Source organism: Oncorhynchus tshawytscha, linkage group LG22 (genome assembly GCF_018296145.1).
Source record: "Oncorhynchus tshawytscha isolate Ot180627B linkage group LG22, Otsh_v2.0, whole genome shotgun sequence".
NCBI lineage: Eukaryota > Metazoa > Chordata > Actinopteri > Salmoniformes > Salmonidae > Oncorhynchus > Oncorhynchus tshawytscha.
The window spans coordinates 21260787-21287618 of record NC_056450.1 but is presented as its reverse complement, the minus strand read 5'-3'; the positions used below and the strand labels follow the sequence as shown (position 1 = coordinate 21287618).

The 26832-nt window shown below is 41.6% G+C and overlaps 1 protein-coding gene across 3 annotated transcripts; it reads left to right on the top strand.

Moving 5' to 3' along the window:
• Positions 1-26832, top strand: nt5dc2 (5'-nucleotidase domain containing 2). 3 transcript variants are annotated; one of them, XR_002949095.2, is made up of 15 exons: positions 1-528; positions 7660-7844; positions 7960-8034; positions 8141-8196; positions 9205-9298; positions 14043-14171; positions 18170-18230; positions 18780-18882; positions 19023-19124; positions 19254-19335; positions 21598-21684; positions 23404-23544; positions 24413-24533; positions 24924-24988; positions 25802-25855. XR_002949095.2 is itself a non-coding variant. In XM_024384617.2 (14 exons), exons 1-14 carry the CDS (start codon positions 162-164, stop codon positions 26061-26063), a joined length of 1809 nt encoding a protein of 602 aa, XP_024240385.1. In that variant the 5' UTR covers positions 3-161; the 3' UTR covers positions 26064-26832. The 3 variants fall into 3 exon arrangements, 1 of the variants encoding a protein (XP_024240385.1); XR_002949096.2 differs by having other exon boundaries at positions 2-528; positions 24462-24533; XM_024384617.2 differs by lacking the exon at positions 24413-24533 and having other exon boundaries at positions 3-528; positions 25802-26832.

The following is a 26832-nucleotide window of genomic DNA, read 5'->3' as shown; positions in this document are numbered from 1 at the left end:
GTTAGAACGTTGAGACCCGTCTCAGTATATAGATAGCCTCTGTTGATGATATACTGTCATCCTTGTGCATCTGACTCAGTTGCTACTGTATCAACTGTAGCCTACATTTAGGTTTGAATTAGATAACGTTCTGGAGATACTCTGATAAATGCCAGGTAGTAATGTCCTGTCAAAAAATAAGAAAGTTTAGCCATGCGTTATTGCAGAAAAGTAAGGCAGCTTCGCTTTGCAGGGGTTTAAAAACATCTGTTGCGTCTTATGGTAACGTGGCATCTAGAGGTCCGACCAACCAAATAGGAAAATGCTGCGAAAATGGTCAAAGTTGTGGATCAAATTCGGGTATCCAGGCTACAGGGTCCACAGCCATCCCAACTTCTCCATCACCCGCAAATCACAGACAAGTCGCAGGCAAGAAATTTAAGGAGGTGTCGCCGACGTTTTCTGAAAGGGCATTCACTACTGCACCCAAGATTGACTCCAAGGTGTACCTTTGGTCAAGGTATAATGAGATGAAACGACTTGTGCACGGTAAGATGTTTTTATGTAATGTTAAAGCTCGCCTAATATATCGAATATTAGCCAGCAGATCTGACCTGCTCGCTTACAGCTGCACTAGGGTTAGACAGCATTACTGTTAATAGCCTATTAAAACTCCACTGAGCTAGTGTAAGATAAGGCTCAGAAAATGAGCTTCATTCCAGAGATAAGAAATGTGTTGTACTCCGAATTGTCCCGTTATCCCATTATCCCAACTGTTACACTTCGAAGATTGAACAACTTCTGTTTTGTCCTGAAACCTGTCCTTTTTGTCATAATGCTTGGTTGCAGAAGGCACAGCAGCCATTTTGAAATGGCAGTGTTAGCCCGAACAGCCTGTCAGGGTTGCCAAGTATAGCAAAATGTGTAGCCCAATGACTACTCAAAACCCAACCACAAGGCTTGAAAACTAGCCCAAATGTTTTTTACTGCAGCAAGAGGGGAGTTGCCATATTTAGCCAATAAACTCTTTCTCCATAACGTTATTGAGCGAATTGAGAAGGAATCTCGACTTAACTTCTAAAGACCATAAGAAGCTAAATTAGGGTTTTCCATCAAAATAATTAATATTGGGAGCTAACGTGACTAATAAAATAATTTAAATATATTGCAAGAGAAAATATAATTCACCCTTTTTAAACTTAAAAAACGAATGTTAAGCTATTTTCTGGCCGTTGTGCCGTTATGTGCCAGATGTTAAGACTACAAACCGTTATAAATGGCCTATTTGGGAGATTGACTTGTCTTTTCAATAGGCATAGACTAGGACTACTGATTTAAACCTGGATTTATGATTGTAATTAAACTTTTCCATGGCTTGGTTAGCTAGATGCAGGTAGCCTATAGCCCCTGATAGGCCTACTTCTAATTTCAAATAGCCTACACAGTAGCCAAGATATAAGATTCATGATTTAACAGCTTGCTTAGTTCAAATTGACAGACTAATTTATTCAACATGAATAGCGAGGAGATTTAGTGGTAAGAAGTGTTTCCATTGCCCAATAGCCTGCTGGAATAGGCTACTGAAGATGGGTTCATAATTTCAATGACTTAATCAAATATTCATAATATGGATATTAACTGATCTGACTGGCTGTTACCTTCAATCTAATGCATTCTAAAAACAGCTGAACATTGCATAATAACACAAGGCTACAACAGCAATAAACTGGCAATTTATCAAATGCGACTTATTATAGGCAATTTATTAAATGCGTTTGCCAACTCCAGGTAGGCAACACAAGTGGCACAAATTGATTTGCAATGGCTCCAGTGATATCGTAATGTCAGTATATTTATTTTATAAAATGGTAGACTACAGTAGCATACATAGGCATAGAAATTAATAGCCAACGGATGCAAATGTATCATTATCCACATTTACTGTCAGTTTCGTTGTGGACTTTTCCCCATAAAAGAAGCATAACTGCCATTTGAAATTTCCACTTGTGCAGCGCTCGAAACCCAAGAACTGAGCATGCATGAAACCCTTTGCTTAATATGGTTTTCCATGAGCAAAGTCAACATTAGAATGCAGTTTAAACCACCTCCAAGCAAATTTATCTAATGCGCTCTAGAGCGTCTACAGGCATTTCCTGTGCTTTGTCACTGTTATTTATTGATGCGCAATCAGTTATAGCGCGTTAATATGTTTTATGGAAAAAAGGTTGGAAATGTCATTACGGAGACAGCTAATCTAAATAGCCTACCTACAACTGGTCAAGGTTTTCAGGATGTGTGCATGTGCTCTTCTATCTCCTCTCACTCACTTGACTCAGCTGCCTGCTGCAGCGCTCAGTCTCAATACATACACACCGCTCAGGCCCTCCCCACTCACTCACTCAGAAACAGGCTGCCTCACTGCCTGATAGTCTTCAGCAGCAGGTCACAGTGAAATATATATATTTTTTAAAATTGCCATGCAATTTAGAAGTAGTCCAAAACCCGCGGCCAATACATTTTCACCCGCGACGTCGTTTTGTTAAGTAGCCCAATTTTTCAGGAAAACCGCAGACATGGCAACCCTGGCTCTTGTTGTTCAACGAGATGTGCCATTCCATAATGGTTGCTGTTGCTACTGCTAGTTAGCATGGGGACAAAAACAGTAGTTTACTTAAACGAGCAGTTGTTCATTCTTTTTGGTCTAACAGTTGGTATAATGGGACAATTCGGAGCACAACACTTTTCTCATCCCTGGATTGAGGTACATTTTCAGAGTCATACCTCGTGCCGGCTTTGTGGTGTCTTAATATACACAGGAATGCTGTCTGACCCTATTGCAGCTGTAAGCAAGAGGGTCGGATCTGGTGGCTAATAAATACGTAAAATCAGGGTTGATAGGAACATCATTCGTTCAAAAGACATCACTGTATCTTTGTACTTCCTGAAGAAGGCCATGCTGCCAAACGTGTCATTAAAAAAAAAATTCTCCATTGAAAATGTCATACAAATATGAAGTGTCTTGATCCTTCTTGCTTTTTAAAATCCAATTATCCCCTTTTACCAAACATCACCTTCTATTTACAAAGACCTATTGTGCAACCTAGCAGCACTTTCCTTCCTTCTCTTTTCTACGCTACTTGCCTAAAAATGTATGTTTTTTTGCCAACTGAATGTGTATTGGTGGGTGGGTTGTTTAGCAACAAAACTGATGCCTGTGCAACCTTAGAGCAGAACAGGCGGGGTTTGCGTAGAATCAAATGATTGTTGCCAACATGTAAACTATACTGAACAAAAATATAAACACATGTAAAGTGTTGATTCCATGTTTCATGAGCTAAAGTAAAAGATCCCATAAATGTTCCATACGCACATTTGTGCACAAATTTGTTTACATCCCTGTTGGTGAGCATTTTTCCTTTGCCAAGATAATTCATCTGCTTGTCAGGTGTGGCATATCAAGAAGCTAATTGAACAGCATGATCATTACACAGGTGCACCTTGTGCTGAGGACTGGTGGTCACACCAAATACTTACTGCTGTTCTGTTCCACTTCCCTACCTTTTTTATGGTATCTGTGACCAACAGATGCATATCTATATTCCCAGTCATGTGAAATCCACAGATTAGGGCCAATTCATTTATTTAAATGAACTGATTTCCTTAAATTAACCGTAACCTAGTAAAATCTATGACATTTTTGTGTTTGTATTTTTGTTTCAGTGTATATTTCCTCTCCAAATCTTTATTGGAAGACATGACGAAATGTGCACAATGAGCACTTTTTGTCTCTTAAATACATTGTTACAGTTGTTGGTTTGTTAGCTAATTAATTTTAGACAGAGGTAAAATTACTTTTATATTGGATATTCGGTGGATATTCGGTTTTCTCTCATCAATAGCTCTTAATTAAACAAAGTGTGCCATGACAATGACAATGATATATCCCAATTCGGGGGAGGATGGAGAATAGTCCATTGCTTTTTTGTTGTTGAAATTTAGATAGTTTCTTCCAGTTTTCAATCTTCCATTTTTTTCCTCATCAATCTACACACAATGCCCCATACTGACAAAGCAGAAACTGTTTTTTAGAAATGTTTGCAGCTGCAAGAAAGAGGGTCGGATCTGGTGGCTTATATATAAATAAATCAAATTGGGTTGATTTGAACATTGTTTGTTCAAAAGACATCACTGTATCTTTGTACTCCCTGAAGAAAGCCATGCTGCCAAATGTGTCATTAAAAAACATTTGTTCCTTTGAAAATGTCATACAAATATGAAGTGTCTTGGCCTCCTTGCTTTTTAAAATACAATTATCCCCTTTTACCAAAGAGCAGCTTCTATTTACAAAGACCTATTGTGTAACATAGCAGCACTTTCCTTCCTTATTTTTTCTAGGCTGCTTGCCTAAAATATGTATGTTTTTTTTAATCAACTGAATGTGTATAGGTGGGTTGATTGTTTAGCAACAAAACCGATGCGTGTGCAACCTTGGAGCAGAACAGGCGAGTTTGTGTAGAATCAAAGGATTGTTGCCAACATGTAAACTATACTGAACAAAAATATAAACACAACATGTAAAGTGTTAATCCCATGTTTCATGAGCTGAAATAAAAGATTGCATAAATGTTCCATATGCACAAAAACCTTATTTTTCAAACTTTGTGCACACATTAGTTTACATCCCTGTTAGTGCGCATTTTTCCTTTGCCAAGATAATTAATCTGCTTGACAGATGTGGCATATCAAGAAGCTGATTAAACAGCATGATCATTACACAGGTGCACCTTTTGCTGGGGACAATAAACAACCACTCTAAAATGCAAAGTTTTGTCGCAACACAATGCCACAGATGTCTCAAGTTTTGAGGGAGTGTGAAATTGGCATGCTGGCTGCAGGAATGTCCACAAGAGCGGTTGCCAGAGAATTGAATGTTAATTTCTCTACCATAACCACCTCCAATCGTTTTAGATAATTTGGCATTACTCATTTGTCATTTTGACTAGAAATTAGGGCTGCGCGATAAACATAAAGAAATATATAGCCTAGGCTATGCATTGACAGACCAGTTCAAATTTTGACTTTACCTTCTATAACATTATTAATTTTTGATTTGTTACATTAAAGCTGCAATATGTAACTTTTTGGGCAACCCGACCAAATGTACATAGAAATTTGAGTTATAGATCTGTCATCCTCACATAACCTTTTTCGGCAAGACAGATCTTCCAAAGTTGGTGGAGTGGCAATCTTTACCAAGGAACACCTTCAGTACTCGGTTGTCTCCACCAAGTCTGTCCCCAAACAGTTTGATTTGCTGGTTTTACGCATTAAACTTTCAATAACTCTTTGTTGACTGTTGCTGGGTGTTATCGGCCACCATCAGCACCGTCCTGTACATGGCCCCTTACACTAAGTCTGAAAGGAGGCCTTTTGCCTTCTGGTAGGCCGTCATTGTAAATAATAATTTGTTCTTAACTGATTTGCTTAGTTAAATAAAGGTTAAATTAAAAGAAACAATTGAAAGTAAGTCTAAAAAACTGTAGATCTGTTCTATGTTTGCTGTTTCTATGCTTCCCATTATTAAGTTTCGTTTTTGCGTCTTTTACTTTTGGTTTTGAACACCACCTTCAAACAACTGAAAATACAATCATTTGGGTTGTTGCAAATATATTTCACAGCGGTTTACATGCTACAATGATTTTCTACACTCTTAAGTGCTTGTTTTCACAAACTGAAATTAGGCTAACTATTAGAATGTCAGCAACCAAGAAATGGCGGAGCAATTTTTCCATATTGCACCTCTTAAATAATTCATAATTCAGGAATGACCAAATCTAGATTTAACTTAACATGCCTACCACACCACTTGCGTTGTGTGCTTTGCAAAATAATTGTAAACATACGTTATTCAATTATTGCACCCACACTGCTCGCGCGTGCCAACGAGCGTCTGCGTTGCCAAGCGCTAAAATAGAAGTCAGTTCTATTTGTGACGCTGAACGCAGTGCAAGTCCTGCCTCTCCCATTGGTTTATCGAATCAGATTATTATTTTCAATGACAGCCTAGGAACAGTGGGTTAACTGCCTTGTTCAGGGGCAGAATGACAGCTTTTTACCTGGCCAGTTCAGGGATTTGATCTTGCAACCTTTCGGTTACTAGTCCAACTCTCTAACCACTAGACTACCTGCCGTAACAAGCTAGCTTGATACCTACCAAGACTACCGAGCTAACTAGCTAGCTCACAAGACTGGCCAAATGGGCTGTTTTGTTCCTTGCATGCGATTGGCTGTCAAGACCGGCACGCAGCCTGGGAGATAGACCTCAGAAAAATAATTGTAGACCTCCACAAGTCTGGTTCATCTTTGGGAGCAATTTTCAAACGTCTGAAGGTACCACGTTCATCTGTACAAGCAATAGTACGCAAGTATAAACACCATGTGACAACGCAGCCGTCATACCGCTCAGGAAGGAGACGCGTTCTGTCTCTTAGAGATGAATGTACTTTGATGCGAAAAGTGCAAATCAATCCCAGAACAACAGCAACGGACCTTGTGAAGATGCTGGAGGAAACGGGGACAAAAGTATCTATATCCACAGTAAAAATGAGTCCTATATCGACATAACCTGAAAGGACACTCAGCAAGGAAGAAGCCACTGCTCCAAAATCGCCATAAAAAAAGCCGTCTGGCTTTTTAGTTCGTAGTTTTTGGAGAAATGTCCTCTGGTCTGATGAAACAAAATAGAACTGTTTGGCCATAATGACACCATCGTTATGTTTGTAGGAAAAAGGGGGAGGCGTGCAAGCCGAAGAACACCATCCCAACCTTGAAGTACGGGGGTGGCAGCATCATGTTGTGGGGGTGCTTTTCTGCAGGAGGGACTGGTGCACTTCACAAAATAGATGGCACCATGAGGAATGAAAATATGTGGATATATTGAAGCAACATCTCAAGACATCAGTTAGAGCTTGGTCGCAAACGGATCTTCCCACTGGACAATGACCCCAAGCATACTTCCAAAGTTGTGGGAAAATGGCTTCAGGACAACAAAGTCAAGGTATTGGAGTGGCCATCACAAAGCCCTGACCTCAATCCTATATAAAATGTGTGGGCAGATCTGAAAAAACGTGTGCGAGCAAGGAGGCCTACAAACCTGACTCAGTTACACCAGCTCTGTCAGGAGGAATGGGCCAAAATTTACCCAAAGTATTGTTGGAAGCTTGTGGAAGGCTACCTAAAATGTTTGACCCAAGTTAAACAATTTAAAGGCAATGCTACCAAATAATAATTGAGTGTATGTACACTTCTGACCCACTTGGAATGTGATGAAAGAAATAAATGCTGAAATAAGTCATTCTCTCTACTATTATTCTGACATTTAACATTCTTAAAATAAAGTGGTGATCCTAACTGACCTAAGACAGGGAATGGAATCTTTACTAAGATTAAATGTCAGGAATTGTAAAAAACTGAGTTTAAATGTATTTGGCTAAGGCTTCTGTAAACTTCCGACTTCAACTGTATATCTTTGGCCATTTTGAACAATAGACCACTTACTGCCCAAAATTGTAAGCACAGGCTCTTTAGATTATCCACACAATGCATTTAAGACAAATCATGAAGCTGGATCATGTTAGATTTTTTTTTGTGTGTGTAATGTCTCCCCTTCCTTTTCTGCAGATTTGATTCCTCCAGGTGTATGTAACTTACTGAACCCCTCCACCATCTATGCCAACAATGAGGTTGACTTGGACGAAGTGGAAATCTATGGCTTTGATTATGACTACACGCTCGCTTTGTACTCCAACACTCTTGATACAATGATCTACAACACAGCTCGAGACTTCCTTGTCAAACACTACAAGGTTAGTTTGACAGAAATGTGATGCTGTTTGCCTCATATCCTCATACAAATGGTCATTGTGCACGTTGTTTATTGTTTGTTTGAATTTAAATTGTTACTTTTAATTCCCCTAACAGTATCCAGAGGGCATTAGCAAGTATGACTATATTCCCAACTTCGCTGCTCGTGGTCTCCACTATGACATTCAGAAGGTAAGTGTTTTTATGGGTGTATAAAAGCTTTTAAACATTCAAAGTTTGAGAGTGAAATTAGAGTGAAATGGTAGTTCAGTCAATAAAATTATATTTTTTCATGCAGGGACTGTTGATGAAAATTGATGCCTTCCATTACATTCAGCTTGGGACTGTATACAGGTGAGACACTTGCTGGGGGAATATAATGAAAACTAAAGGCCTAAACTCACAAAATCAAATTTTATTAGTCACATGTGCCAACTATAACAGGTGTAGTAGACCTTATGTGAAATGCTTACTTATGAGCCCTTAATAAACAACAATGCAGAGTTTTAAAAAAGTAGGTTAAGAAAACATTTCTGAATAAACTTAAGGGAAAATAGTAACACAATGAAATAAGAATAACTTTAGGCGTGCGTGCAATTGATTTTAGAATGCTTTGTTTTGAATGATAATGACCCAACTGATGCCGGGCGGGCAGTGAACGCGCGGTTCTCTTTGACACGCCGCTCAATTACAACGTGTCTATTTTTGCTTTTTATGGCTGGAGTGTAGTCACACAAAACATTTTGTCCTCATTAAAACATTTTTGAGCTCATTTGAATATGAAGAGTTAGCTAAAGGTTGAGGCTTTACAATACATGCTAAATTAGACCAATTTATCCACTTCTGGAAACATCGCTATCAGCAAAGATGATTAGAGGTATAGACTATCCTGAAGCATACAGTCAAAGCAAAAGCCAGAACTGTCATTGGGGGTGTCTTTGCCGATTTTGAAAGGGAGGGAGATGAGAATTTACATTTTATTTCAAGGTAAGCTGTTGCAAAGTATAACTTTTTGGAGGGTGCTCAAAAGTGTATATTTATTATTCTCGAAGTTGCTCGCAACAGTAGCTTGCTACTGATGGTATTAACTATGCAGATACTAAACATAACTGACAGAGACTCATTCATTTGAAGTGCCAGAGACCTATCAAGTCTGGCTAGCTACCGAGTGCACCACCAGCCAAACTAGAACCAGGACGATGTCCTCACTGTCTATTGATTTTACCGCTCTGCTCATCCTGTCCTCTCCGCCCTCCCGCCTCTGTTGAGTTTTGTGCACAACGTTTTTTCTAATAACAATACTCTTTGCTATTGGTATGTCATGGATTCAATTCTGTAATTGAGAGATGTTGATTCCCACAGGGGTCTGAATCCTGTCCCAGATGAGGAGGTTTTGGAGCTCTACGGTGGAACTAACCATGTCCCTCTTGAGGAAGTCAGTGGCTTCTATGGAAAGGTCATTATTTACATTCTTTTACCTTAACCTTTTCACACTTACCAACAAACGAGTGTGATCATTCAACAGTGGTCCCTGAATGCTTATTTTTAACGTCCAGTTTCGAATGAATCAGCATTTGAGCTGGCCACATTGTTTTTCACAGAAACATTTTGCACAAACACAGTCCTTACAAATTTATGTCCAGAATGTGACCAGTTTATTTTTGGATGCAATGTTCAGACATTCACAGAAGTAGCTACAGCATAACACATTCATCCAAACCGGAAAATGTAGGCTGCATTTTTCTAGCGCTAAGTGAGGAAAGATTGACATAACAGGTCATATTTTTATAACTCACGGCTGACAGAAACTACATTATAAATGATCTAATAGCAATTATTATTTAACCAAAGATAATACAAGGAGACAAGATGAGTTTGGTCTGTTTATAGTATGCATGTTGAAGGGGGTGTGTTGTCTACGTTCATTCACTTCCCTTCATTCACTTCCGGAAGTTTACCTGAAAGATGAGTGAACCATTCCTTCACCTCATTATAACATTTTTGGTTTGACAGACGTTTAGGTGACACCCAGAATGCATTGTATAATGTCAACAAACATGGCGCCACACATAGCTGGCAAATAGCTTAGCATTAGCTCATTATAAACAGTACAACCTTCAAAAAAGTATTTTACACACATCATAGGTGTCCATTACAATCAATGCAATAATCGGAATGCATTATTTGTCACCGGTACTGTGAATAAAACTGTAAGTACATTATGCCCCATACATAGATACATACATACATACATATTGTATGCGGCTACAGTAGAAACGACAACACGATATACAGAAAATAAGGAACTTACTTTGATAGGAACGCATGTCCAAAGTTATTATTTGTAAGGAAAACCAACATGTTCCAATTTGTGCAAGACTGCGCAAATGTCTGCATACTTGATCTGCGCAAACATTGGTGAAGTGCGTGGACTCTCGAAGAGAGAAGTTTGTCTGGCTCAGTAAAGCCTCATACATAAATTGTCTGCAACGCTGAAATGAGCTACTTCTATGTGAATTAATGAGGAGGCGGAACACAGCTCAATTCAAACTATTGTTAGGAAATACAACTTGTTAGAAAATAATTTGAAATTGACAAGTTGAAACAGCCTATAGACAATTAGCAGGAAGCACGTGTTAACTGTCCTGTTGCGTAATAATCATATTTTGGAACAGTGAGTGAATTCTGACATCACGTGCATAAAACAACTCACACTGGGGTGACCGTTAGAGATATTTGGAACTCGTATGAAAAGGTTAACTGAAAAATAAGGACCGGAGACACTAAAATAGAATATACAGTGTATTCAGAAAGTATTCAGACCCCTTCACATTTTCCACATTTTGTTACATTACAGCCTTATTATAAAATGGATTAAATAGTTTTTTCCCCCTCATCAATTTAACCACAATATCACATAATGACAAAGAATGTTTGCAAATGTATTAAAAATAAAAAATGGAAATATCAAATGTACATAAGTATTCAGACCATTTACTCAGTACTTTGTTTAAGCACCCTTGGCAGCGATTACAGCCTTGAGTCTTCTTGGGTTTGACGCTACAAGCTTGGCACACCTGTATTTGGGGAGTTTCTCCCATTCTTCTTTGCAGATCCTCTCAAGCTCTATCAGGTTGGATGGGGAGCGGCGCTGCACAGCTATTTTCAGGTCTCCCCAGAGATGTTTAATTGGGTTCAAGTCTGGGCTCTGGCTGAGCCACTCAAGGACATTCAGAGACTTGTCCCGAAGCCACTCCTGCGTTGTCTTGGCTGTGTGCTTAGGGTCGGTGTCCTGTTAGAAGGTGAATCTTTGCCCCAGTCTGAGGTCTTGTGCACTCTGGAGTAGGTTTTCATCAAGGATCTCTCTGTACTCTGCCCCGTTCATCTTTCCCTCGATCCTGACTAGTCTCCCAGTCCCTGCCGCTGAAAAACATCCCCACAGCATGATGCAGCCACCATTATGCTTCACCGTAGGGATGGTGCCAGGTTTTCTCCAGACGTGAGGCTGGGCAATCAGGCCAAAGAGTTCAATCTTGGTTTCATCAGACCAGAGAATCTTGTTTCTCATGGTCTGAGAGTCTTACGGTGGTGAACTAGAGAGTCTTAAGGTTCTAAACTTTTGGTAAACTAGAAGCGGGCTGTCATGTGCCTTTTACTGAGGAGTGGCTTCCGTCTTGCCACTCTACCATAAAGGCCTGATTGTTGGAGTGCTGCAGAGATGGTTGTCCTTCTGGAAGGTTCTCCCATCTCCACAGAGGAACTCTTGAGCTCTGTCAGAGTGACCATCTGATTCTTGGTCACCTTCCTGACCAAGGCCCTTCTCCCCTGACTGCTCAGTTTGGCAGAGCATCCATCATTTAAGAATGATGGAGGCCAATGTGTTCTTGAGGACCTTCAATGCTGCAGAAATGTTTTGGTACCCTTCCCTGGATCTGTGCGTCAACACAATCCTGTCTCGGAGCTCTACGGACCTCTTGGCTTGGTTTTTGCACTGACATGCACTGTCAACTGTGGGACTTAATATAGACAGATGTTTGCCTTTCCAAATCATGTCCAATCAATTGAATTTACCACAGGTGGACTCCAATAAAGTTGAAGAAACATCTCAAGGGTGATCAATGGAAACAGGATGCACCTGAGCTCAATTTCAAGTCTCATTGCAAATGGTCTAAATACTTATGTAAATAAGGTATTTTTGTTGTTCATTTTGCAAACATTTATACACTGCTCAAAAAAATAAAGGGAACACTTAAACAACACAATGTAACTCCAAGTCAATCACACTTCTGTGAAATCAAACTGTCCACTTAGGAAGCAACACTGATTGACAATAAATTTCACATGCTGTTGTGCAAATGCAATAGACAACAGGTGGAAATTATAGGCAATTAGCAAGACACCCCCAATAAAGGAGTGGTTCTGATGTTGGTGACTACAGACCACTTCTCAGTTCCTATGCTTCCTGGCTGATGTTTTGGTCACTTTTGAATGCTGGCAGTGCTTTCACTCTAGTGGTAGCATGAGACGGAGTCTACAACCCACACAAGTGGCTCAGGTAGTGCAGCTCATCCAGGATGGCACATCAATGCGAGCTGTGGCAAGAAGGTTTGCTGTGTCTGTCAGCGTATTGTCCAGAGCATGGAGGCGCTACCAGGAGACAGGCCAGTACATCAGGAGACGTGGAGGAGGCCATAGGAGGGCAACAACCCAGCAGCAGGACCGCTACCTCCGCCTTTGTGCAAGGAGGAGCAGGAGGAGCACTGCCAGAGCCCTGCAAAATGACCTCCAGCAGGCCACAAATGTGCATATGTCTGCTCAAACGGTCAGAAACAGACTCCATGAGGATGGTATGAGGGCCCGACGTCCACAGGTGGGGGTTGTGCTTACAGCCAAACACCATGCAGGACGTTTGGCATTTTCCAGAGAACACCAAGATCGGCAAATTCGCCACTGGTGCCCTGCGCTCTTCACAGATGAAAGCAGGTTCACACTGAGCACATGTGACAGACGTGACAGTCTGGAGATGCCGTGGAGAACGTTATGCTGCCTGCAACATCCTCCAGCATGACCGGTTTGGCGGTGAGTCAGTCATGGTGTGGGGTGGCATTTCTTTGGAGGGCCGCACAGCCCTCCATGTGCTCGCCAGAGGTAGCCAGACTGCCATTAGGTACCGAGATGAGATCCTCAGACCCCTTGTGAGACCATATGCTGTTGCGGTTGGCCCTGGGTTCCTCCTAATGCAAGACAATGCTAGACCTCATGTGGCTGGAGTGTGTCAGCAGTTCCTGCAAGCGGAAGGCATTGATGCTATGGACTGGCCCGCCCGTTCCCCAGACCTGAATCCAATTGAGCACATCTGGGACATCATGTCTCGCTCCATCCACCAACGCCACGTTGCACCACAGACTGTCCAGGACTTGGCGGATGCTTTAGTCCAGGTCTGGGAGGAGATCCCTCAGGAGACCATCCGCCACCTCATCAGGAGCATGCCCAGGCGCTGTAGGGAGGACATACAGGCACGTGGAGGCCACACACACTACTGAGCCTCATTTTGACTTGTTTTTAGGACATTACATCAAAGTTGGATCAGCCTGTAGTGTGGTTTTCCACTTTAATTTTGAGTGTGACTCCAAATCCAGACCTCCATGGGTTGATAAATTTGATTTCCATTGATCATTTTTGTGTGATTTTGTTGTCAGCACATTCAACTATGTAAAGAAAAAAGTATTTAATAAAAATATTTCATTCAATTCAGATCTAGGATGTGTTATTTTAGTGTTCCCTTTATTTTCTGAGCAGTGTATAAAGCAGTTTTGCTTTGTCATTATGGGGTATTGTGTGTAGATTGAAGAGGGAAAAAATGTCATTTTAATACATTTTAGAATACGGTTGTGATGTAACTAAATGTGAAAAAAGTCAAAGGGTCTGAATACTTTCTGAACGCACGGTATGTATGGAAATCCGTGGAATTTGCTGCAATTGTTGCCAAATTTCCATTCTTTAAAAGATAAAATAATGGTTAAAAGCCTGCGTAAAAGACTTGCATTAATGATCAGTTCCCGATGGAAATTGCTCTCTAAAATGTATATCCAATATCTGCAAAAAATTCATTAAAAAAAAAATCGTCGGATTTGTTGTGTTTTTTTTTTGCTGAGGCTCAGCTTTGTCTTCTATCTCGTTGAGCTAACGTTATCTTACAGGGTCCTGTGATGAAGCAGTTCATGGATGTTTTCTCCATCCCAGAGATGACTCTCCTGGCTGCTGCCAATGACTACTTCAACTCCAATGACATTGAATATGACCCTGGTCATCTCTACAAAGACGTTTCAGTGAGTGCATTCGGCAACAAAACATACCCACATTCTCACAAACTTGGAATCCACAGATAATACTGTATTTTAATTGAGACAGTCAAACTGAAACCAGCTTTGAACATGTGGGCAAATAACTGGTTCTGGAAATAGAGGCTTTTAACAAAAAATGCTTTTTGACTTAAATAATGTAACTAACTTAGTTGATTGCTGCATCCTAGCTCATAAGTAGTTGCACCAAAGTCAATATCTGTGAATGGTCCTTTTGTCTACCAGTGTGCAAGGCAGTTGGGAATGTGATTTTAACGTTGTTTGTTATGCTGTGCCGGTCGGTCAGTGAGCCAAAAGCTCTTTCATTCCCCCTTAATGAAAAAGATGCATACTATTTGATCTTCTCATTCCGTTTAACGGGCAGCTGAACTCAAAAACAAACTTCTCTGGTTGAAAACGGGCAATATTGCATCAATATTAGTCTAGTGTGTATAGCACAATTTTGGTCATTAAGTCACTGTCTTCTAAAACTGACATTTGCGAAATTTAGGGAAGCTGTTACGGCACCGAAGCACTTTGCCACTCGCCAGTGACTTGATAAGATGATTTGGGCCGGACGGTAGCCTACTGGTTAAGAGTGTTGGGCCAGTAACCAAAATGTCGCTGGGTCGAATCCCAGAGCCAATTAGGTAAATCTGTCTGTGCCCTTGAGCAAGGGCCCCACAAGGCTGCGTGCTCAGCCCCCTCCTATACACCCTTTTCAGCCATAACTGCGTGACCATGCATGCCTCCAACTCAATCATCAAGTTTGCAGACGACACAACAGTAGTGGGCTTGATTATCAACAACGACGAGACAGCCTACAAGGAGGAGGTGAGGGCACTCGGGAGTGTGGTGTCAGGAAAACAACCTCTCACGCAACGTCAACAAAACAAGGGAGATGATCATGGACTTAGGAAACAGCAGAGGGAGCATCCCCCCTATCCACATCGACAGAACAGCAGTGGAGAAGGTGGAAAGTTTTAAGTTACTCATTGTACAAATCACGACCAAACTGAAATGGTCCACCCACACAGACAGTGTGGTGAAAAAGGCGCAACAGCGTCTCAGGAGGCTGAAGAAATGTGGCTTGACACCTAAAACCCACACAAACTTTTACAGATGCACAATTGAGAGCATCCTGTCGGCATCACCGAGGGCAAACTACCTGCCCTCCAGGACACCTACAGAACCCAATGCCACAGGAAGGCAAATAAGATCATCAAGGACAACAACCAACCGAGCCATTGCTTGTTCACCCCGCTACCATCCAGAAGGTGAGGTCAGTAGAGGTGCATCAAAGCAAGGGCCGAGAGATTGAAAAACAGCTTCTATTTCAAGGCCATCAGACTGCTAAACAGCAATCACTAACTCAGAGAGGCTGCTGCCTACATTGAGACACAATCACTGGCCACTTTAATAAATGGATCACTACTCACTTTAAACAATGCCACCTTAATAATGTTTACATACCTTACATTACTCATATCACATGTATATCCTGTATTTTATACCATCTCTTGCATCTTGACCTATGCCGCTCGGTCATTGCTAATCCATATATTTCTATGTATATATTCTTATTGAATCTCTTTACTTGGATTTGTATGTGTTAGGTAGTTGTTATGGAACTATTAGATTACTTGTTAGATATTACTGCACTGTCGGAGCTAGAAGCACAAGCATTTCGCTATACTCGCAATAACATCTGCTGACCATGTGTATGTGACCAATATAATTTGATTTGAGGCACTTAACCCTATTTGCTCCTGTAAGTTGCTCTGGATAAGAGCGTCTGCTAAATGACAAAACTGTACATTTACATTTGGCACCGTAGCACTCACTTCTGTCATCATGAAGAGCTTTGAGAGGCTAGTAAAGGATCATATCACCTCCACTTTACCTGACACCCTAGACCCACTTCAATTTGTATACCGCCCCAATAGATCCACAGACGATGCAATCGCCATTGCACTGCACACTGCCCTATCCCATCTGGACAAGTGGAATACCTATGTAAGAATGCTGTTCATTGAGTACAGCTCAGCCTTCAACACCATATTACCTCCAAGCTCAGCATTAAGCTCAGAGCCCTGGGTCTGAACATTGCCCTGTACAACTGGGTCCTGGACTTCCTGACGGGCCGCCCCCAGGTGGTGAAGGTAGGAAACAACACCACCACTCCGCTGATCCTCAACACGGGCCCCACGTGGGTGCGTGCTCAGCCCCTTCCTGTACTCCCTGTTCACCCATGACTGCGTGGCCATGCACGCCTCCAATTCATTCATCAAGTTTGCAGATGACAGGCCTGATTACCAGCAATGATGAGACAGCCTACAGAGAGAAGGTGAGGGCCCTGGCGGAGGGGTGACAGGAAAAGAACCTCTCCCTAAATGTGAAACAAAATGAAGGAGCTGATCGTGGACTTCAGTAAACAGCAGAGGGAGCACACCCCTATCCACATCGACAGGACCGCTTTGGAGAAGGTGAAAAGCTTCAAGTTCCTTGGCCTCCACATCACTGACAAACTGAAATTGTCCACCCTCAGAGACAGTGGCTCAAGAAAATCAGCTTGGTCCCTCACAAACTTTTACAGATGCACTATTGAGAGCATCCTGTCGGGCTGTATCACCCCCTGGTACGGCAACTGCATTGCACGCAACAGCAGGGCTCTCCAGAGAGTGGTGCGGTCTGCCCAACGCATCACCGGGGGCACAGAACCTGCTCTCTAGGACACCGACAGCACCCAATGTCACAGGAAGGTCAAAACGATCATCAAGGACGACAATCATCCGAGCTATAGGCTGTTCACCCCACTGAAGGCGAGGTCAGTACAGTTGCATCAAAGATGAGACCAATAATCTGTTTTTCAGTCTCTATCTCACAGCCATCAGACTATTAAATAGCCACGCTTCTGCCCTATGTACATAGACATGGGATTACTGGTCACTTTAATAATGGAACACTGGACACTTGAATAATGTTTACATACAGTATTTTACTATATTCTAGTCAATGCAACTCTGACATTGCTCGTCCTAATATTTAGATATTTCTTAATTCCATTCCTTTACTTTGAGATTTGTATGTATTGTTAGATAATACTGCACTGTTGGAGCTAGGAACACATCTATTTCGTTACACCAGCAATAACATCTGCTAAATATATGTATGTGACCAATAAAATGTGATTTGATTTGATTTAGCTAATGTAGCATGCCTGCTCAATGTGCCTGCTAGCTACTAGCTAGCTTTATTGACAAACACAGAGATTAAATTTAGCTAGCTACTGATTTTTGGCACTGATAAACAGAATGAAGCTTGTGCTTTATTTACAGTAGTTTGGCAGCTTGCTAATAAATAAGTTGTAGTTCTCAAATCAGTCCAGAGGGCAATGGCAGCTGACTCGATGCAGTCTGCAGTGCACTAATAGTTTTCATGAAAATTATTTTACTTAAAATACTGCACCAAACATCATAGCTAGATGTAAAATTGTGCGATTAAGACCACACAAAAAACGTACAAATTAATGACTGTCACGTGTGCTCCCTCTCCGGCCTCTAGGTCACCAGGTTGCTCATTATGGCGTACACCTGTCACCATCACCTCTTTGATTACCTGCCCTATATATGTCACTCCCTTTGGTTCCTTCCCCGGGGGTCATTGTTTCTGATTGGTTCTGAACAAACTGTACTTCCCAGTTACAGAAGTACAGTAAGTGAGTGGCAAGATTCCAGGGATGCTAGCTGTTTATAGCAAACTATGCAACATTCAATGAATGTTCTCTCCCAAGAGAGAGAAGAGAACCATGTTGAAAAAACGTCTGGATAAATTTCCTTTTAGATAGGCGTAGAAAGCCATCAAAAGTGTAAATACAGAAGTCGAGTCAAGAATGTATTTAAACCTTGAGCAAGACGACTGTATATAAGCATACTCAGGGAAAACAGTCAGCTCAACTGCTTATCCACTGTGTTTATTTTCCTAAGGATGCCATTGGAATGGTGCATATCAAAGGCTACATGTACAAGTGGATAATGCAAGACTTGGGTGAGATATACTATTATTATACACTATTAAAACAGTGTAGCAATTTAACAGCCCTGCAGATAATTTTTTTCGGGTTATGATTAGGTAAAAAGCATATTTTTCAAGCCAGGAAACCATGGCCAAGTGGAAGTCAAGATAATTGATAAAACGTTACTAACATACTTTAAAGTGCAAAAATATTACCATACTTTTAAGTGAATATAAAAATGATAGTACACTTAACAATTTATAACCTTAAATCCTAGTTTTTGTTTAAATATGTGTTTACGGAGTTCAGGTTTGGCAGGAATTGAGAGAAGAACATTTTAGGACATATCTATCTCTTTATACTCTGCTCTCTCACAGTTTCAAGAAAAGTACTTTAAATGCCTTTATCTTTTGCTTAAATGCTACAGGACTGTTTCCAAATGGGAAAATCTGCCATTTTCTTCCAAGGAACAATACATTCTGATGGAAGTGGAATATTTACATACTTTCGAAATGCTCTAGGGAAGCTCAGTCTGCTTCAGTTGGAATTGACCCCCCCCTCTTCTCATCTCCCTCCCACAGAGAAATATATTCTCAGAGGTGATGAGACATATGCAGTTCTACACCGTCTGGCAAGCCATGGCAAGAAGCTCTTCCTTATAACCAACAGCCCATTTAGCTTTGTGTGAGTGCCACCATCAACCAAACTGAGTTAATCAGAGATATACATGCAGGTTATTGATTTGTTCTCTGGGCACGTTCAGCTCTGCACATTATCTGTACCTTTCGTGGTTGTTGACTAACCAGATTTTTTTCTTCATTTAGAGACAAAGGGATGAAATACATGGTAGGAAAGGACTGGAGGGACTTATTTGACATTGTCATTGTTCAAGCTGACAAACCACACTTCTTCAACAGCTGTGGCAAGTAAGTACAATGCATACCTTTATATTCCCAATCAAGAAGTGTCCAAATTCCGAAACTTTGGTCTTCACATAAATTCACAGAAAATGCATACTGTTAAGGTCATTCTGTGACCATATTTGCCACTTGCAGACCTTTCAGACGTTTGGATAGCAACGGGGACCTTCAGTGGGACAAGATCAAGAGCTTGGATAAGGGCCAGGTCTACAAACAGGTAGGAGTGTAGACATTACCCAGCAGTATTACTGTATACCGTATATGGAACTAAAGTGGCACGTTGGCTGGTACTGTCTTTTCCAACTTGGAAAATATATGGCTAACTCAAAGTGACTAACTCAGTTGCAGGATTTACCAGCATTGACTACTTGCGTAACAGATTGTGGTAATTTGTGAGATTCACAATGTCAAAACTGTTTGTTCCTTTTATTGTGGGAAGTGAATGACGCATGATTGGACTGGGATGTTAACTCTTTAATCAACCTGAATGAAATGTCCAAAGTCTTGAGTTAGGCTGGTGTTACAAAGTTGGCCTTTGAAGCCTGTGCAAAGATGTTAGTCTTGTCCTTGAATTTAGGTCAGAATAGAATAGACTAAACTTTATTGTCCATCCAGGATGGACATCACCTTCCATTAAAAGGATCACATACATTCTCACATCATACACACTTAAACCAGTCAGTTGATCATACTAAAAACATAGGCCATACGTTCACTCACAACTGACCGCTGTCCCAACTGCACTGGATAGATAAGTACATATACGGATCAAATTTACGTTGCATTTAGTAGTCCAACAGCACAATGAATGAATGTTTGAACACGTTCTTCTTGGCCATGGGCATTCTGAAGCTCCGGACAGAGAGAAGCCTCTCAAACTGAGGGTGTAGATGGTGGGAGGGGTCACCAATGACAGCCAGTGCCTTCTTTATGGTTGACTGCTCAAATGTGCCTGTGGTCGACCAATTACTTTGCTGGCTGTGTTTACTATTCTGGTCAGTTTGCTTTTGCTCCTCACGCTCAGATTACCATACCAGACTGTCATATTGAACGTGTGGATGCTCTCCACCAAGCTGCTGTACACCCTCTCCAGAGCATCTTGGCTGACCACAAACGCCTTCAAATCAGGCGATGGCTTGCTTTAAAACAAATAGTCTGCATTCTCTGTAAAACTCAGCTTGTTATCAATTTGTGTCCCTAGATGTTTGAAACACTCAACCACATCCACTGGTTAGTCATTCAGAGAGAGTGGTTGGGACATTGGCAAGTTGTTGCCATTGATGATCAGCTCATTTGTCTTTTCCACATTTATGTGGAGGGTACTTGACCAGCATCATTCTTGAAGGTTTTTGATCTGTTTAAAATAGTTGTACCCATCTGACGTAGCATCTTTAAAAAAGAGTCCTATTAGAGCCATGTCATCCGCATACTTGAAAAGTCTCACATTGTTTAGTTGGATCTTCATTTCATTGGTGTAGGTCGAGAACAACAACAGTGAAAGGACACACCCCTGGGGTGCCCCTGTGTTCAGGGTCAGTTCATCAGAGAGGGCCCCATTCATGAGGACCCTCTGTGGGCGGTCAGTTTAAGTCCTTGATCCAACCTGCGAGGCCGCCGTTGACATTCAGGTCCAGTAGTCGTTTCAGCAGTATGTGCATTTGCATTGTATTGAAAGCTGAACTAAAATCAATAAATAACGTGTGCATATGATTTATCATGTTGAAGGTGACTGACTAGCCACTATGTTCACCAAGGTCAGGATAGCATCCTCAGTCCCCCTCTGACTAATAGGCAAACTGTATCAGGTCCAGATGATCTGCTATAGACAGGGTAAGGTGCTTACTAACAACCCTTTCCGTGCATTGGGCCAGAAGGGGTGTGAGGGCCACAGGCGAAAGTAATTTGTAATTTGGCCTCTGACTTCTTAGGCACCGGTACAATGATTGACACCTTCCAGGAGTTTTGCACAGTACAGGTGCTCAGAAGGAGTTGAAACAGTTGTGTGAAGACTCCCTTGAGCTGGTCGACGCAGACCTTCAGTACTTTGCCCCGTAGTCCATCTGGGCCCTGTGCTTTCTGTGGCTTAATATGTGACAAGCATGAGGCCACCTCGTTCTCTGTTATCTGGACAGGATTTGGGGACAATCGATCAGGCTTGGTGATAAATGGATACTACTTTGATGAAATTACATGTATTGTTGCCTCACAGTTGGACATGTTAACCATGCCGTACTTTTCCTCTAAGAACACTGCCAACATCATTGCCAGACTGACCCTCAAAGCCAATAATTGTCTGTTGCTAAAGCCTCAGCAGAATTTGATGGAAGACCACATCCATGACCACATAATTACTGTCATGTTATAGTTTTGCCAATCCACGTTGTTTGTCATATTTCCTCCTCTGTTAACTTCAACCATTGCCTGATTTAACTTAATAATAATTCCTTGTGACATTCATTACACTGTCTCCTTGTTGTAGGGCAACCTGTTTGACTTTCTCAGGCTCACAGGATGGAGAGGATCCAAGGTGCTGTACTTTGGAGATCATCTGTACAGTGACTTGGCAGTGAGTCATACTATATTTACAGTACCAGTCACAAGTTTGAACACATCTACTCATTCCAGGGTTTTTCTTTATTTTTGCTATTTTCTACATTGTAGAATAATATTGAAGATATCAAAACTATGAAATAACACATATAGAATCATGTATTAACCACAAAAAGTGTTAAACAAATTAAAATATGTTAATATATTAATAATAATTAGCCACCCTTTGTCTTGATGACAGCTTTGCACACTCTTGGCATTCTCTCAACCAGCTTCATGAGGTAGTCAGTCCCCTGGTGTGCCTTGTTAAAAGTTAGTTTGTGGAATTTATTTCCTTAATGCCTTTGAGCCAATCAGTTGTGTTTTTACAAGGTAGGGGTGGTATACAGAAGATGGCCCTATTTGGTAAAAGACCAAGCCCATATTATGGGAAGGACAGCTCAAATAAGCAAAGAGAATTGACAGTCCATCATTACTTTAAGACATGAAGTTCAGTCAATCTAGAACATTTCAAGAACTTGTAAGGTTTCTTCAAGTGCAGTCGCAAAAACCATCAAGCGCTATGATGAAACTGGCTCTCATGAGGACCGCCACAGGAAAGGAAGACCCAGAGTTACCTCTGCTGCAGAGGATAAGTTCATTAGAGTTACCAGCCTCAGAAATTGCAACCCAAATAAATGCTTCAGAGTTCAAGTAACAGACACATCTCAACATCAACTGTTCAGAGGAGACTACGTGAATCTGGCCTTCATGGTCGAATTGCTGCAAAGAAACAACTACTAAAGGACACCAATAATAAGAAGAGACTTGCTTGGGCCAAGAAACATGAGCAATGGCCATTAGACCGGTGGAAATCTGTCCTTTGACAGAAATGTGAGATTTTTGGTTCCAACCTCCCTGTCTTTGTGAGATACAGAGTAGATGAACGGATGATCTCCGCATGTGTGGTTCCCACCGTCAAGCATGGAGGTGTGGTGCTATGCTGGTGACACTGTCTGTGATTTATTTAGATTTCAAGGCACACAACTAGCATGGCTACCACAGTATTCTGCAGCGATACTTCATCCCATCTGGTTTGGGCCTATAATTTGTTTTTTCAACAGGACAATGACCCAACACACCTCCAGGCTGTGTAAGGGCTATTTGACCAAGAAGGAGAGTGATGGAGTGCTGCATCAGATGACCTGGCCTCCACAATCCTCTGACCTCAACCCAATAGAGATGGTTTGGGATGAGTTGGACTGCAGAGTGGAAAACCAGCCAACAAGTGCTCAGCATATGTGGGAACTCCTTCAAGGCTGTTGGAAAAGCATTCCAGGTGATTGAAAGAATGCCAAGAGATATCAAAGCTGTCATCAAGGCAAAGGGTGGCTGCTTTGAAGAATCTGAAATAGCAAAATGTAACACTTTTTTGGTTACTACATGATTCCATATGTGTTATTTCATAGTTTTGATGTCTTCACTATTCTACAATTTAGAAAAAAAAATAAGAAAAAGCCCTTGAATGAGTAGGTGTGTCCAAACTTTTGACTGGTACTGTGGTGGTACTGGTACTATGTCTGAATATTTTGGTGACTGATGCAGGCAGTGTGGATGTGATTTCTCCACACAGGAAATTGCAAACAGAAATTGACTTTGTTTTAAGGTCTGTGTCCCACATTGTGCTTACTGTAATAACCTGTGTCATGCTGTGGCTAGTCATTGTACTGGGCTGACTACTCATGCTCTTCTGCAGGACCTGATGCTGCGTCACGGCTGGCGGACAGGAGCCATAGTACCGGAGCTGGAGGTGGAGACCAGGGTTGTGAACACGGAGCAGTATGCCCAGGGCCTCACCTGGCTGCAGGCACTCACCGGTCTGCTGGAGCGCATGCAGGTACACTTATAGAGCTATAGGGTGTTCTACAACATAGAAATCGGCAAACTGTGAGGTTAAAGCAATGTTGCGTTTACCGGTTGGAAATCCCACTCATCTCTCATGGAGCAGCACCGCTCCACACTCATAGTGTGGGAAAAATGCATCTCAAAATTCGCTCCATTCATTAAAATCACAATTTAGCCAACACCCATCTATTTTTGTGACTGCCTTGACCTACCATATGGTTTTGAAGTATTAAAACCAAACCATATGATTTGAATGAAAATGATTTGAATAAACATGAAAAGGGGAATGTAAGAAGCGCTAATTTCAAATAGGCCACATGTCATATTATACAACATATAAACACTCTAAATAGGTCAGGAGCCAGACAGAGAGCCTAAGAAGGAACTAAAATGACTTATTTAGGCTGTATTATTTCAAGGCTATAGCCTACAAAGGAATACATTGTGAAGCATTTGCGAATGTGACGGAATAGGCTGGTAGGGACATAAAGCGATCAGCATTTAAACAACATTTTGTTGTATCATTATAGTCTATAAATTGAGTATATAGGCTGTGACTTAGAATTTAATGTAAAATGCCTTATTAGGCTTAGTCTACTGTGCCTTTTGAATTCATTTTTAGAAACACGAGTTTGGCCAGAGTCTGTGGCTTCAGACTCATGCGATGATGCCTGGAGAGCAGGCCAGCAGTGGAGAATATCCTCTCTGAGCTTGCAGAGCCTCTGGGGATGCTAAACACCCTTTTGGCCACTCTGGTCAGGCTGGGCAGAGATGCAGAGGTGTTTTATTTTTTATTTTTCTATAGGTAGGATAGGTAGGCCTAAAGGTTTTTTTCTGCCCACCTTGTTCCTTTCTTTTAGCATGTATACGAAGTACACCATCATGCTTTCTGGATACGCGTCTTTTCAGATTCCATAATGATTCCTTAGTTGTGGACACTACATCACCGCACTCCCCCTCTTGTTCTTGGTCCTCATCCTTGTAAGTCATTTTGATTTTGCAACTGTTTTATCAGTTTCTTTATTAAAATATTTTGAACTCCATGACAGTAGCTAAAGCAAGGGGCTATAGTAGCACACAAGTAGACTACAAATGCATGCTGGGCCAGGCATGCCCTGAGCTTGTGAAGTGAGCGCTACTGGAGCGAAATTGGAGCAGGCTCCAGCCTTTGGTAATCTCGCTCAGCGCTCCAGTCAAATTGATCATGCTCCGCTGCACATACTCTGGTCCCAATCAATTGTACCCCCACAATAATCACTACTACTACAAGCTAATATTATGATTTTTTTTTTTACCCATCAGCCATGCCATGTTTTTTTATGTTAAGATGAAAGTGTTCAAGTAAAAACATTTTTATTGAACTTGTTGCAGATGCATCGAGATCCAGAGTCAAAGAAAGTTCTGCAGGATTGGTTGAAGGAGAGAGAAGAGCTTCGGTGAGTATAGTGTTAGTAGATATTATACACTAAATATACAAAAGTATGTGGACACCCCTTGAAATTAGTGCTTTCGGCTATTTCAGTCACACCTGTTGCTGACAGGTGTTAAACTCGAGCACACAGCCATGCAAACTGCATAGAACAGTGGCAGTAGATTGGCCTTACTGAAGATCTCCGTAACTTTCAATGTGGCACCATCACAGAATGCCACCTTTCAACAAGTAACTTCATCAAATTTCTACCCTGCTAGAGCTGCCCTGGTCAACTGTAAGTGCTGTTATTGTGAAGTGGAAATCATCTAGGAGCAACAATGGCTCAGCTGTGAAGTGGTAGGCCACACAAGCTCACAGAACGGGAACGCCGTAGCGCGCAAGAAAATTGTCTGTCCTCGGTTGCAACACTCAATACCGAGTTCCTTACTGCCTCTGGGAGCAACATCAGCACAAGAACTGTTCATCGGGAGCTTCATGAATTGGGCTCCATTGCCGAGCAGCCGCACACACGCTTAAGATCACCATGCGCAATGCCAAGCATCAGCTGGAGTGGTGTAAAACTCGCCACCATTGTTATAGCAACAAAGGGGGGACCAACTCCATATTAATGCCCATGATTTTGGAATGAGATGTTTGACGAGCAGGTGTCCACATACCTTTGGTCATGTAGTGTATGTCATAATATTCAACATTTAATTTATCAAGACCGTCGGACAGCAAGTCAGACCTAAAGGATTCAGTGTAATTTGGACTTAACAAGCTTTGTACTGACCTATGAACTTCCTTTGACCCTTTCTTTCATTTTCCCCCCTCACAGAGCTGTGACCAAGAACCTGTTCAACCCTCACTTTGGTAGCATTTTCCGCACCTGCCACAACCCCACCTACTTCTCCCGTCGCCTGTGCCGCTTCTCTGATGTCTACATGGCATCCATCAGCTGTCTGCTGAACTACGACCTCTCCTACACCTTCTACCCTCGTCGCACCCCCCTGCAGCATGAGGCTCCCCTGTGGATGGACCAGCTTTGCACTGGCTGCATGAAGACTCCCTTTCTGGAGGAGATGGCTCACATCCGCTGAGAGGGGCAATCCAAGATCTCACAAACCGCAAACTGAATATGAAGATGCAGGAACTGAGACTAAGCTGAGAGTAAGGAGGCATGGTGGACAACCCAGTAGAGGTTAAAGGTCTGCACGGATCATGAGTGGGGCGGCAGGGTAGCCTAGTGGTTAGAGCGTTGGACTAGTAACCAGAAGGTTGCAAGTTCGAATCCCCGAGCTGACAAGGTACAAATCTGTCGTTCTGCCCCTGAACAGGCAGTTAACCCACTGTTCAATAAAAGAAAAAAGAGGGAAAAAAGTACCCCCTGCTGTATGCCAGTAGGCCTACAGTAGTAGCATATCATAATTTCTGCCTATTCAAGTCACCCAATATCACTTGGTTGGCCAGGACATTTGACAGGTTTAGCTATTAGTTTTATTTTTTAGGTTAGTTAAGGTTGTAACTTGTTGTCCACACCATGTACAAATGTATGTTTTTGATATCTGTCACATGATGACTTTTTAAATCTAATTTTAAACATGTAGCCTGTAACGGACTGATGTCATATAATGATATACAGTATCTTATGACCGCATCAGTTTGAGTTTTGATTAATGGATCTTGATTAATAGAATTTTTTACAAGTATATTTTAAGTCATTGGTGTTACCACCTTGAAAATCACTCATTACAAAGGACCTTGAGCATAGGGGCCTATATTAAAGGAAAGGATTAGTTAATCAAACCCTTTTAGTGTGTCGTAAATGTGAGGATTGAGAATTGTTTAAATAAAGTGTCATTGGTGTTG

Excerpts from the sequence above, each read along its gene's own strand:
- nt5dc2 (XM_024384617.2), top strand. The coding sequence starts at position 162 with ATGTCCTGTCAAAAAATAAGAAAGTTTAGCCATGCGTTATTGCAGAAA. Across the intron at positions 8,035-8,140 it reads TCCACTATGACATTCAGAAG|GGACTGTTGATGAAAATTGA; the intron begins GTAAGTGTTTTT and ends TTTTTCATGCAG. Across the intron at positions 8,197-9,204 it reads CAGCTTGGGACTGTATACAG|GGGTCTGAATCCTGTCCCAG; the intron begins GTGAGACACTTG and ends TGATTCCCACAG.